Here is a 13,032-nt window from a genome sequence, read left to right as displayed (position 1 = left end):
GCACCCCAAAGTTTTCTATAAGGACAATTTGGAGTCCGCTATGATCGTCATGAAAAGGGCCTGCAGGTTTTTGCATGCAAGTCTGAATTTTGTTCCACTCAACAGGCTTAAGGAAAAAACTACAATTGCTCAGTAGTATTTCCAGTGAGTATTCTAGCATCCCTGGAGAAACATGGGTTTCTGTTTCCCTAACATTTTCATATTGTTCCAGTTGGGCCAGCTCCATCCAGTGTGTGTCTGGCCCTCACCAACAAACATGTGAGCTAATTGCTATAAATCTGAGAAACCAGGTTGGTAAGTTCGAATAACTGTTAAATTCCTCAGCACACCATTGGGGACACTCCATCACTTTGGGAAACTCTGGCTCGCAGTTCAGCCTTAGTCCAGGCATTTATTCGGATCCCCAATGGGGCCCATTTTAATAGGTTCAGGAGAGGAAGGACTGGGGCGGGAAACATAGAAAAAGGGAACTTTAGTGGGAAGATTCGAATGAGGGTGGGGGGTACACAGGAGGTGGGGACGAAGCAGAGGGAGGAAAGGAAGAGGACACTGGAGGTCTGCACATCATGTGGCTGCCACCTGTCTGTAGACAAAGAAGATGGGGGAGGTGAACGTGGCTCAGAAGCCATTTTGATACCTTTCAATGGTCTGTTTGCTTCTGTTAATTGAGAAATAGAACTTTGCAGAGAATCAACTTTAGATCCCGGTAATGTTTGGAAACTTCAAAATACCCGTTAAGATAGGCATCCGATTTGGTTTTGACAATTCTAGAGCCATGGCTGTCCACTTCTCTTTAGCTCGGAGTCTGTTTGGGGGGATCAGAAGTCTCCAATAATGGCCATTGATGTTCTAAGTTCTTTGTGATGGAATTAGTCCAATTACTTAGAAACACACATGAGGAGACGCCATAGTTTTTAAACATTAAACTAGAGGGGTGCCCTCAAAGCGTTTCTATGACTGGGATCCCATTTCTTGGGTTTTTCTTTCGAACAAAAAGAGAAATTCCTAAAAGCCACCGCTTCAGTAGGAACTGGCTGTTTCCAAAAGGACTTGTTCCGAAGGACAGCACAGTTCCAGGCGGGAACGGTCGGAGTCCACACATTCGTTGGACCAAAGGCCAGCACGCTTCCAAAAGGCACAGTTTATGACAGCAAGTAAGTTAACCTTAACTGTTGGTTATCGTACCAGCAAAAATGGATTAATACGGAATAACAAGCATTGCAAATAAGGACATGCAAGAAATGGCAAAACCAGAGAACAAAAAAGAGGCCGCTTGTTTGGAGGAAAGGGGAGAGTTGGGAGGGCTTATTGTCAAGAAAAAGACAATTTGGGGAAACTGGTCTTTTGAAGATGGTGGCTTCTCATTGGTTGATCCGTGACCATCTCTCATTGGCTGGCCTGTTGGTGCAGGGAGTAAAGCTTTCTCACTGTGGCAGGGGCAGTGAAGTCGGGTCCTCTTGCACCACGTTCCCTGTTGTGTGTGCCCAGCTGGCACGGGGTTGGACAGGAGAGCACCCACTATGGCCTCCTGCCTTCGTCTTAGCAAGGGTTCCCTTTAGCTACCACCTTTTATTCATAAAAGCTATTTAGTCCATCCTAATGGTGAAACCGTTCATATTGCTTATGTAGTGGCCTCCGACACGGGGCACCAGGAGTCATGGCCTTGCCGCTCAAAGACGGGGGGCCTGCCACGCTCATGTTCCCTGCTTGTGGGTCAACAACTAGAACCAACTGCACTCCTGCTGAGGTCCGTCTTAGTAGTGGTGGGAATGACTTACATCTCAGGGCGGCTGGGGGGCTCAGCGGTTAAGCGTCTGCCTTCGGCTCAGGGCGTGATCCTGGCGTTATGGGATCGAGCCCCGCATCGGGCTCCTCTGCTATGAGCCTGCTTCTTCCTCTCCCACTCCCCCTGCTTGTGTTCCCTCTCTCGCTGGCTGTCTCTCGCTCTGTCAAATAAATAAAATCTTAAAAAAAAAAAAAAAAAGGAGTGACTTACATCTTGGTGCTCCAGGCATAAAGGAAACGTTGAGAAAAATAATTTCAGGAAATGCTGCTTCTCATTGTTGTCCAAATAGCTTTGAAATGATTATGTGAACGTCGATATCAGAACAAAAACATCCCCATCTCTCACTTCCTCTTGCTAGTAATTGTGCTAAATAACCACAGGACATTTCTTCCCGTGATGGATGGGTAAGTGGTTGGTCAGGCTTCACCCAGCATGTGAGGCTCCTTTTATTAATTCCCGTGGAGGAAAGATGGGCCCTGCCTTTCTCTTTCCTTCAGACAGTCGTGCTTCTGTTGATCTGCCCCCAGTCGACACAGGTCAGTTTCTGTCTCCATCAGATGGCCCCCAGGATGCTTCTCTGGCCGTGGGTGTGGGGTGAGCATGGTTGTATTTTGGGTGGAGCCGGTTGGGCTTCGTGTCTGAGAGGGTGTGTAAGGAGAGCAGTCCCACTGGGACTTGGGGAAGGAAACGTACAGGAGTGTGGTAGCGTGAATGGACGAGAAGGATACCTGTGCAGTCTTTGCAGAGAGGACTGCTTCTGTCTAATTATTCCAACCGCTGTGGGAATGGGCGTTGTGTGCTCGGTTCACCAGTGTGACCAGTGACCGTGTGGGTCCCACACACGAACGAGGGTCGGTGTAGGTGCACTGCACTGGAACAGCATGGAAGGTGTGCGTCACAACCATGTTTGGATGTCACTACTGGTGGGAAGGAGTCCATATGAGTGACGTGTTCCACGGAATTCTTTTTTGTACTAGTGCCATGAAATCCAATTTCAAACTTTTTTTTTTTTTTAACAAATTGTTAACCTTCCATGTACCCAGAGATAGTTTTCCTTGTGATTTTGGGGTCCTTTTGTCTCCAGGTCTCTTCAGGATCTGAGAGCGATGTTGTGCAGGGTGCCCACGTGACGTTTCTTTGTAGGCTGTGAATCTGCCCTGTTCTGTGTCCTTTAGTGGTTGACCAGTTATATGTGGCCAGACAAGGGACACAGGAAGGTCCAGGGAGACAGTTGCTTATACTCAGGTCCCAGAGGGACAGTCAGTGCTTGTAAAGAAGGGGTGACACTGGGGAGCGCCACTAGAGCGAGCACGAGCAGGCAGGTGGGAAGCGGTGAGCACGGGGACACGTGCCTGCAGTGCCGAGGTCCGTGTGCAGCGTGACGGTTTGCTTTGAGCCGAGTGTGTGGCACACGAGGAAGGCTCAGTATTTGGCACCTGACACCAAGTGTAGAGTCTGGGAAAGGAAGGCTCGATTTGAATCATGACCCTGACTTGGTTCCTTTCTTGCTCTGCGGCCCTTGGAAAATCGCCTGCATCTGTCCGCCTCAGGTCGCTCCTACAAGGACATGGAAACAGTACCTACCTGGTAGAGTTTGCTGAGGAGCAGCCGGGTTGACGTGCGCTGAGTTCCTCTGTGGAGAACACTTAGCGCAGTGCCGGATGTGAGTAAGCAAGATGTCAGCGTTCACACGGTGAACGAGAACGGCAGACATGGCCTCACACAGGGGAGGCCGGCCTGGCGCTCACTCCGGGCTGTGGCTTTCCCTCACGGAGCAGAAACAGTTTCACCCGCTTGTCCTCAGACGAAGCACTTTGTCGTCTGTGATGAGTCAGGGCCCATGGAGACCATGTCACGGTCATGTCGGTAAGAGGCTAAAGAACAGTCCAGTCTGTAAGGATCAGCAAATACTCCGTGCCTCTAGTTGCTGTGCCTGGTGCCTCTCTGTTCCCGGTTCCGCGGCGCTGCGTCCTTCCTGCGCCCCAGATGAGAGCGGTTAAGATCTGCGGGGCGCCTGGGGGGCTCAGTCGGTTAGACGTCTGCCTTCGGCTCAGGTCAGGATCCCAGGGTCCTGGGATTGGGCCCCACATGGGGCTCCCTGCTCAGCGAGGAGTCTGCTTCTCCCTCCCCCCTGCCCCCTCTGTGCTCTTTCTCTGCCTTAAATAAATAAAGTTGAAGAGACTGTTAAAAAGAACTATTAAGATCTTCAGTCATAAAACTGCAGGTACCTCCTGACGGCATCTAATCCAGAGTAAAGGAGCACTTTGCGCTCAGTCCTCATCACACGTCTAATGTTCCATGTCAGGGTGTCCTCATGCTGTACGTGTCACAGTGTGTCCCCCACACCCACAGCTCTGCAGCCCGTCCTGAGCTGTGTTCATCTGTCACTCTGAGCAGTAGGCTTCTCACCGCAGGTGTGGTCCTGGTGCTCGTTGGCTGGGGGACATTGGCCAAGTTTATCTCACTCTTACTAATGTTCTACAAGTGACGGTAATGACAAAAGTCTTAATATGTAAGATTTTTCAAAATTGACCCAGAAGAGAAACCGTCCATAAAATACTATGTCCCTGGTACCATGACTAAGAACGTGTGACAGTGTTGACCAAGAATAACAGCCAGGCTGATGTGACAACCCGTTCAATGCAAAGCGACAAGTTGACAAAATCTCTCAGCCACTGGAAAGTACAGAGAATTACACTTGTAAATATACGAGTGATATTTAAGCACAGTTCAAGCACTTTCCTGGGAAACTGGCATTGAGTCTTCTGTTGGAGGAAACCAACGCACATTGTTTTTGATCTCACATCATTAGAATGAGTCAACACTTATCGATGACTTGGCTTCAGCTCTGTGTAAGTGAGGAACTCCCACGCTCAGCCCGAGCAACGAGGAAGGTGCTCGTTTCTCGCCTGGAAGGACGGACGTGTGCAGGCAGCAGAGGGTCGAGTCGCGTGGCCTCTAGTTATGCCATTGTATCTGTTGTCCTGAAATCAAGATCCCTGATCTCAAATTATTGAGAAGATGGGTGTTTGCTGTACAAATGAGGCATTTTTTTTTCCTTTTTAAAATATTTTTTTAAAACTAAGCTTGCTGCTCAATGTGGGGCTCAAACTTAGGAAACTGAGATCAAGAGTGGAATGCTGTGGAATGCGTCTGGCACCCACAAACGCGACCTTATACAAATCTGGTAAGAGCTAGAGAAGAGGGGAGTCGACTTACCAGAGAACATCAACAACCGTGACAGCCGAAATCGGTGGCGTGAGGGACACAGAGGGGCTTGCTGGCAACCCCGAATCTGCTGGCGATAGAATCTGATCCCTGGTGGGGAGACTTTGGAGTTACACGTGGAAGCCAGGACCACTAAGAAAACAGAAGGGAAAAGGTTGGTGTTTGGTTTGGGGACATGCCTGATTGACAGGCTACTTGTGAGAATGATGGGCTGCAAGCTGTTACCCAGCCAGCTCCCATGTATTGGTCCATCGGTATGGTGACCCCAGCCCTAGATTAGGGCATCTTCACTAGTACTTTTAATACTCATGAAAGTTAGGCCACTGGTGAATTGTCACCTAGACTCATCAAGGAGGGAATTCTGGGAAAGAAGCCTGCTGGCCTCACCCACAACGAAATAATACAATTCAGTAGAACGGTCGTTATCTACATGTACATTCATTGACCCTTCACAGTGGCATGAAAAATGTAGTGCAGTGAAGGGATGAGAGGAAAATGTATATGGAGATAGTACATATATTCAGAAATAGCCATGCATATATAGTCCGAAATACGTATGTATGTTTCAGAGACATGTATGTATATGTGGTTGGAAGGACTAGAAAAGCAAACGAGGAATGATTTCAGTTAACACTGCTAGTTGATACCTGAATTGATGATAAGATATAGACGGCACAGGCATACGCATACTCTGGGCTCAGTGTTGTACCCCCAAATTTCATGTCAAATACATCCTTATCCAAAAATAAGGTGAACACACAGGTAGTGACGATGAGACCGTACAGGATTAGGGTAGGTCTTGATCCAGTGATGGGTGTCCTTTTAAAAGTGGGAAATGTGGACACTGGGACCTTCAATTCATTGACAGACAGGGTTGGACCACGTGAGACAGAAGCAGGCAACGGCGTGATGTGTCTTCCCGCCAAGGAATGCACGGGATTGTTGGCCAGACGCTGGGAGAGAGGCCTGGGACAGATTCTCCGTCGAAGCCCCGAGAAGGAACCGACCTTGCAGACAACTTGATCTCGGGCTTGCAGCCTCCTCAATTGTGACACAACAGGTGTGTGTCGTTTCTGCCGCCCAGTGTGTGGCACGTCGTTACGGCAGCCCCAGGAGATGAGCGCAGGTCTCGAGGAGGGAGGGTGCCCTGCATCCCGAAGGACAGCTGGAGGCCAGGGTGCCCATGGCAGAGTGAGGGGGAGGAGGAACAGCAGAGGGGAGAGGACGGTGACGTGGGTGGATCTCCTGCGCTGGCTGCAGAGACTGATGTTGGTGGGTGGCCTGGACCCTCAGGAGGAGCTGCGAGGCAGCCTCACAGGATCCCTCTGTTACCATGACAACGGGCACTAGGATGGTGATGTCAGCCAAGGTGCTGGATCAGACTGGGTTGGGAGCAGAGGCGTTGATGTGGAGGTTGGACCCCAGATGCAACGTGAAGTTAGAGCCGTCAGAATGTCCTTGCTTGGAGGTGGGCTGAGAGAGAGAGTCCAGGGAGACTCGTCGTTTTGTTCGGGAAACTCTGGCATGATGGGGCTGCATCGGCCGAGATGTAGGTCTTCACACGCGGAGAAGCGGCAGGAGAGCACCTTGGAGCCCACTGAGCGGAGGTGAGAGCACACATGACAGGAGAGGGTAAGCTCTTTACAATGTTAATCGAGGTCACTAGATTCAAAACAAATGTGAAAAGTGACGTACTAGAAACATCAGATTTACAGGCCAAAACTGTGGGATCACTAGAATAGCTGCAAGCAGTGGAATCAGCCCAGGACGGCGGCTGAGCCCTAGAAGGGCAGCGCAGCCCAGGACACGACAGTGACGTGTCGGGTACAGAAGACCGAGCATGTTTGAACAAAGGAGGTTTGCTATAAAATGACATGAACCTTTTGACTCTTTTTCACATGCAATATAAAACAGGAACAGGTGTGCACACAGGTGATGAAAATAAGGATCCCAAAGGAAAGGACATTTTCGAAGGTGAGTTATCGCTGTCTGCAGTGGGGCGGTGGGTGGGGGTGGGTTTTCTGACAGGACATCAACCCAGGTAAGATGTGGGGTGTCGCCGCCTCTTTCTCGTCCATGTGGTGATGTCATGGATGTTTATTTTGTTACATTTCTGTCAAATGTACATTTCATGCACTTTTCTCTGTGTATAATTTACAGGAGAGAGGGGGAGGGGCAGAAGGAGAGAGAAAGAGAATCTTGAACAGAATCCACACTGAGCTCAGAGCCCCACACAGGGCTCGATCTCCCAACCCTGAGATCATGACCGGAGCCGAAATCTAGAGTTGGACGCTTAGCCGACTGAGCCACCCGGGGCCCCCAGTGCCGCATGTTAAATAACCTCTCTGACGTGGTCTTAGTGGGCGGGGGCATGTGATAGTACTCAGCCTTCCGCAGGACAAATACACTTCCTAATGTAGGCCTGCGTGAGAGCTCTCACATCCTCTCGCAGCGCATCTGCAAAATGTGGTTCGTGAAAGAATCCGTACTTGGTGTAGACTGACTTGTTCGGTAGAATTGTATACACACCACGAATACCCAGCACTCTGGGCCCGTCAGCAGGATCAGAGATCTCCCAGCCAGCACTAGGCATGTGGGTGTGAGAGTGACCGTAAGAATGAAGGGCCTTGTCCTGTTTCATAGCCAAAGCCGACGTGTATATAGAACCTGAAGCCTAAGCGGTAATCAAAGAAGAAAGATAATTAACAGGTCTTGAGGGTGTGTTTAGGGTGTCCTTCCATCCATTTCTAATCACTAACAAAAAGATAGTATTGGGAGGATAACATGTGTAAAAGTCAAAGTAAGTTATTCAAGTATCACAATCAGCCTTACAAAGACTAGAGGGAGAACCTAATGTGAAAATTGTACAGTTATATTCACTGACATCGAATAAGACCAGAACAAATGCAAATCTGGTGCATATTGTAGGAAATGAAAATCAATGTTGCCATGATGTGCATAAAACCAAATAGCTGAATCATTTTAATAGAATTCCATCAATATTATACACAATTTTTTCTTGGAACTTCACAAATCCCATTTCAGAATTGTATAAATAAGAACAAATGTTGAATCATAGCTATGCTTTTCTGAATAGTGAAGTGGAGGGACTTACTCTAAAATGATCAAGCATTAAAAATTTGCCATGTTGTAATAAGCAGAATGATGAAATTATGGGAGCATAGAAGTACATTCACATAGAAACTAAAGGTCATCAGTTAAAATAGAAACTCCGTTACCTTTAAGTTCATGGCCTTTCCCAATAAACAGTTATGTAGGGACATGGCGTTATCAGGAGCATCTCGGGTCCAGGCCTTAGAGACAGCTCTGCTGAGAATCCCCAGCCCTGACGAGCTGTCCTGGGAAACCCAAGAGTGAGAGAAACACAGGGAGACATCTCCATGAATCCTCATTCAGTAAGGCCTTCAATGTGACGGGAAATCACAAGCAGCATAAGAAAAAGTAGGTAGATCAGGCTTCAGCAAGATAGAATCGTTGGGGCATCAAAGGTCACTATCGAGAGATTGAAAGGACACCCAACGATGGGAGAGCATATTCGTAGATCCCCTACCTAAGATTTTAGTATCCCGAATACACAAAGAACTCCTGTCTGAATAGAAATCCCAAACAGTCCAGTTAAGCACTGAACACAAACTTACAGACACATTTCCTTTACGATGGTCTACAGATGGTCATAGACGCTGAGGTGACCCTCACCGTCCAGGGAAACGCAAGGCAAAACCACGATGGGAGACCACTTCCCACTCCCTGGGATGGCTAGCATCCAGAATTCAGACAACCAGGGTCAGCGGGGATGTGGGGAGCTCGGACCCCTTGTGCATAGCTGGTGGGGATGTAAACTCGGGCAGCTGATGTGGGACAAAGTTTGCTGGTTCCTCGAAAAGTCAAACACAGAATTACAGTGTGACCCAAGTATTCCAGTCCTACCAAAGTGGAATAAGATACTCAGACATACGTTTGGGAATGCTAGGTGCAAAACTATTCAAAACCTGCAAAAATGGGCCACTTCTCCCCTGTCTACCAGCCTGGATGCATGAAGAGAGTGTGGCGTATACCTGGGAGGGAGGATTATTCAGCCACAAAAGGGAGTGAAGCAGGGACACTGCTGCACTATGACTGAATCTTGAACGTATCATGCTATGTGTGAGACACCAGACATGCAAAGCCACAGAGTGTGAGTCCACTTAGAAAATACACAGAACTGGCAAATTGGTAGAGACAGAGTTGCTCAGTGGTGGCCAAGAGGCACGGTTTCCTGGCTGTTTTGGCCTTTAAATTTGTTTTTCCTTCTTAAGATTTTATCTATTTGTCAGAGAGTGAGAGAGAGGGCACAAGCAGGGGGAGTGGCAGGCGGAGGAGAAGCAGGCTCCCTGCTGATCAAGAAGCGGGAGGCGGGACTGGTCCCAGGACCCTGAGATCCTGACCTGAGCTGAAGGCAGACACACTGACTGAGCCATTCAGGCATCCCATGGCCTTTAAATTTGTTTTGACAAATGTAGATAAAATTCCCATACCAATAATAATAATAATAATTCCCATACCATATGGTCACACTTTTTTTTTTTTTTTTTGAATACTGATGTTTTAGAGACAGAGAGTGGGGTAGGGGTGGTACGCGGGGAGGGGGGGGGAGAGGGACAAGCTGACTCCGGAGGCCACTTGCTATTGACCGGGAGATCATGATCTGAGCCGAAATCAAGAGTCCGCAGCCTAACCCACTGAGGCACCCACGTGCCCCCATATGCCCACACTTTTTAGAGTAATAGTGCTCTGTTTCTGTCTGTTCACACTGTGCCATCCCGACACCATCTGAAGGAAATAGATCCCTTTACATTTCACGGTCTCAGGGACTGACTACAAACTTCCTCTGCCCCCTACCTTCCTTGCAGAATATAACGCACACCTGAGTTTTCTAATGTGTCCCACCTGTGGCCGTGCCTGGCTGGGGCCGCGGGGTTCCACATCCCACCGGGGCGAGGGACCCAAGACGCCTTTAGCTGACCTGAGGCCAGAGGACACGGGGGGAGGGGGGAGAATGGAGGGCGGGGCCTCCCTGTGTCAGGTCAGGTCAAAACCCTGGGAGAACTTGCCTTCCCTGCGGTGACGTCACCGGTTCTTGAGCTGTGCTTAAACACGGGGGACCGTTGCACTGTCACGTCACCCCCGTGTCACCACGGACAAATCTGTTCTGTCGCATCCCGATGGGGCTCCGCACAAGGGAGCTTCCGCGTAGAAACTGAGTCAGAGGAGCCAAGCTCTGGGCAGGCGGATGAGACACCTGTGTAGCGGCAGCCTGTCAGTCAGGATGCTGGGGGCGAGGCCTTGGAGATCTGCCCAGTCTGGGACCACAGGGGAGGTGCTGGGACCACTGCCCAATCAGAACGTGAAGGGCGGCAGGGTGGCCTATCACAGCGCGGAATCGCGGAGTCTCCGAGCCATGTCCAATCAGGGCCACAGGGAGGGCTCTGTGTTACCGTCCAATGAAGTCGCAGGGCCTGAAGCAAAGCCCAATGGGAGCGCGGAGGCGCGTATCGTGGTGAAAGGCTCATCCTCCGGAAACTGCCAATCGGGCCTGGGGGGCGGGATCCCGCCCTCGTGGGCCGCGTTCTGCGTCCGCCTGGGGCCGTGCTCACCTGCCCCGAGTTGGCCCAGGTGTTGTGTATGCGGAGCGCGCACTTGTCCAGGCTGCGGTGCCACGGAGAGCACGGAGCGGAGCTGCGGGATGGTGAGTCGCGGGCCCGAGTGAGACCGGGAGGGGCTCGGCTGGAAGTGGCCGCGGGTCCGGGTCTCCCAGACCCCGGGGCCCCGTCCGGAGTCTCCGCCCTCGGCCGCGGGGTGGGCTTCCGGCGTCCTGTCCGTCCTGGTGGGGGTCCTGCTACCACCGGCGTCTGTGCCATGGGTCACGGGTGGGTCCGTCCGTCCTCCTGCCCTCGTGAGTCCCGGTGGTCCCACCCGATAACCTGTGGTGGCCGTGGAGTGGTTACCGGCGACCTGTCACATCCCCGCGTGTGGGCCCAGGGGTCCCGTCCCGCGTCTCTGCCGTGGGCCGCGGGGTGGGGTGCCGGTGTCCTGGTCACGTGGCCTGCGATGGCGTCCTGGGGGCCTGCTGGGGTTCCATCCTGAGCCTCCAGTCTCGGTGGTGCGGGGTGGGGTCCCGGCGTCTGTCCCCTCCCCGCGTGGGGTCCCGTCCCTGAGCGTCTGTCGTGGGTCGGGGGTGAGGTTCCACTCCTGTGACATCCCCGCGTGCTGGGTATCCGGGAGCACCACCCTGGCGGCGGTAACGTGTGGGCCTGGCAAATGGGGTCCCATGGTGGACCTGGGAGATGAGCTCAATCAGGGCTTGGCTGAGGACACTTTTTGACAGAGAACTCCAACAGCGACAAGGTCCGATGTCAGAGAGCCTCCGGCTCTCCAGTGACACAGAAGCAGGGCTTTGCTTTTGTGTCGGGAATGAGCAGCAAGGCCCAGAGTCAGGATGGGGCCGCTGCGCGGAAGGAAGGCCTTGTGGCTCAGGTCCCCAGGGCCTTGTTCCCCAGCTGGGTGGATGGTCACAGTGCGGCCCCCACAGTCTGGGGCCTGTGGCAGGACAGTCTCCTGGGGAAAGTGTGGGCGGGAAAGGGACAGTGCTGGACAGTGGGTCACAGCAGTGTCGGATGAAACATGCGAATTCAGTGAGGAGAGGCTTGTATGGAGAAGGATGAGGGCAGAGGCTGGGGGGCAGGGGCCGTGTAGTAGGGCAGGGGGGCTACATCAGAAGGGCCAACACTGTGAGCCTAAGACCTGCAAGTGTCTCCAGCGTTGTGTAAAAGGGGTTTCTCTCTTCCAGAGAGGAGTAAGGAGGAGCAGGCATGACCAGGTGTGATGATGCCCCCGGGAGTTCCCCGAGGCCAGCCTGTCCCCAGGAGGGGCTGTGTGTGGCCCGGGCAGAGGGCAGGCCCACCACGTTCAGGGTCAGGAGAAAGGAGAGAAACCAGACCAGCGTTGGGGCAGCAGGCATTCTGTGCCCGTGGGTCGGTGGGGACAAGCAGCTGAGCGAGTCGTGGATGAGGCACAGTGTGGCTTTGGGGGGATCTGTGCCCGGCCCAGTAGTGGGTGAACGGGGGACACTTCCCTGTGAGTCCTATTTTGGTGGAATAGGGAAGGGGCCGCTTTTGCAGCTTGCTGTTTTCCAGACCCCAGCAGGGGAGGGGAGGGAGTTCCTTTCACCTCCAGAGATGTTTGCCCAGGAGCACAGGGCTCAGGTCGAGCCTGCCTGTCCCCTGGGGCAGCATTGTCCTGTCTAGCTCAGCACTGACAGCTCGCTCTTGGGTGGCCTTTTGCCTCCTTTTTTTTTCTTTTTCTTTTTTAAGATTTTATTTATTTATTTGACAGAGAGAGAGAGAGCCAGTGAGAGAGGGAACACAAGCAGGGGGAGTGGGAGAGGAAGAAGCAGGCTCCCAGCAGAGGAGCCCGATGTGGGGCTCGATCCCGGAACGCCAGGATCACGCCCTCAGCCGAAGGCAGACTTTTAAGGACTGAGCCACCCAGGCGCCCTCCTTTCTTCTCCTTTATTGTGGAGCGTAGTCAATGGGTCACGTCTTGCTTTTCCTGCTGACTCGTGTTAGTCTGGGGCTTATCCAGAGAACGTCCACTGGGGGAAAAGTGTCTCAGTCCAAAAAATGTCCCTGTTCATTAGGTTTGGGGGAAATATGCAGGGGGTTCCCCACCTTCTTGTCAGGTGACTCTGGTGTTCGCAAGTACTGAAGACTTCCGTGCCGTATCTGCAGGGGTGAGGTTTTTAAACTGTAGTGTGAGCAGCTCCCAGTGCGCTGCCCCAGAACGGCTGTTCTCCTCTTTGGATCTGCAGCTCGACCTTGTTTTCCTCACCAGGCAGCGTATGGCTTGATTGTGCCTCTGTTGGTCCTGCCTAAGCGAGCAGTACCAGAGTCATCTTTACTGGTGCTGTGTGGCTCTCAGCCCTTTCTAGCGCTTCTGAGCCTCGGCTGGTCACCGCTACT

The 13,032-nt window shown here is 51.8% G+C and overlaps 1 protein-coding gene across 8 annotated transcripts in view; it reads left to right on the top strand.

The window, feature by feature from the left end:
• LOC103681660 (zinc finger protein 14-like) overlaps window positions 1–13,032 on the top strand; it is a 79,691-nt gene that overhangs the window by 31,171 nt on the left and 35,488 nt on the right. For 4 of the 8 annotated variants that reach the window (XM_040629641.1, XM_008711229.2, XM_040629640.1 and 1 more), the window contains exon 1: window positions 10,326–10,760. The exons of 2 other annotated variants lie outside the window; for them this stretch is intronic. In XM_040629641.1, the coding sequence (XP_040485575.1) occupies window positions 10,341–10,760 (420 nt within the window). In that variant the 5' untranslated portion in view covers window positions 10,326–10,340. Of the gene's footprint in view, window positions 1–6,630; window positions 6,989–10,325; window positions 10,761–13,032 lie in introns of those variants that run through there. 2 more of the 8 variants (XM_040629643.1, XM_008711227.2) reach the window with 2 other exon arrangements.

The sequence above is a fragment of the Ursus maritimus genome, unplaced genomic scaffold (genome assembly GCF_017311325.1).
Source record: "Ursus maritimus isolate PB19 unplaced genomic scaffold, ASM1731132v1 scaffold_14, whole genome shotgun sequence".
Lineage (NCBI taxonomy): Eukaryota > Metazoa > Chordata > Mammalia > Carnivora > Ursidae > Ursus > Ursus maritimus.
This window is presented reverse-complemented; position numbering and strand designations above follow the sequence as displayed.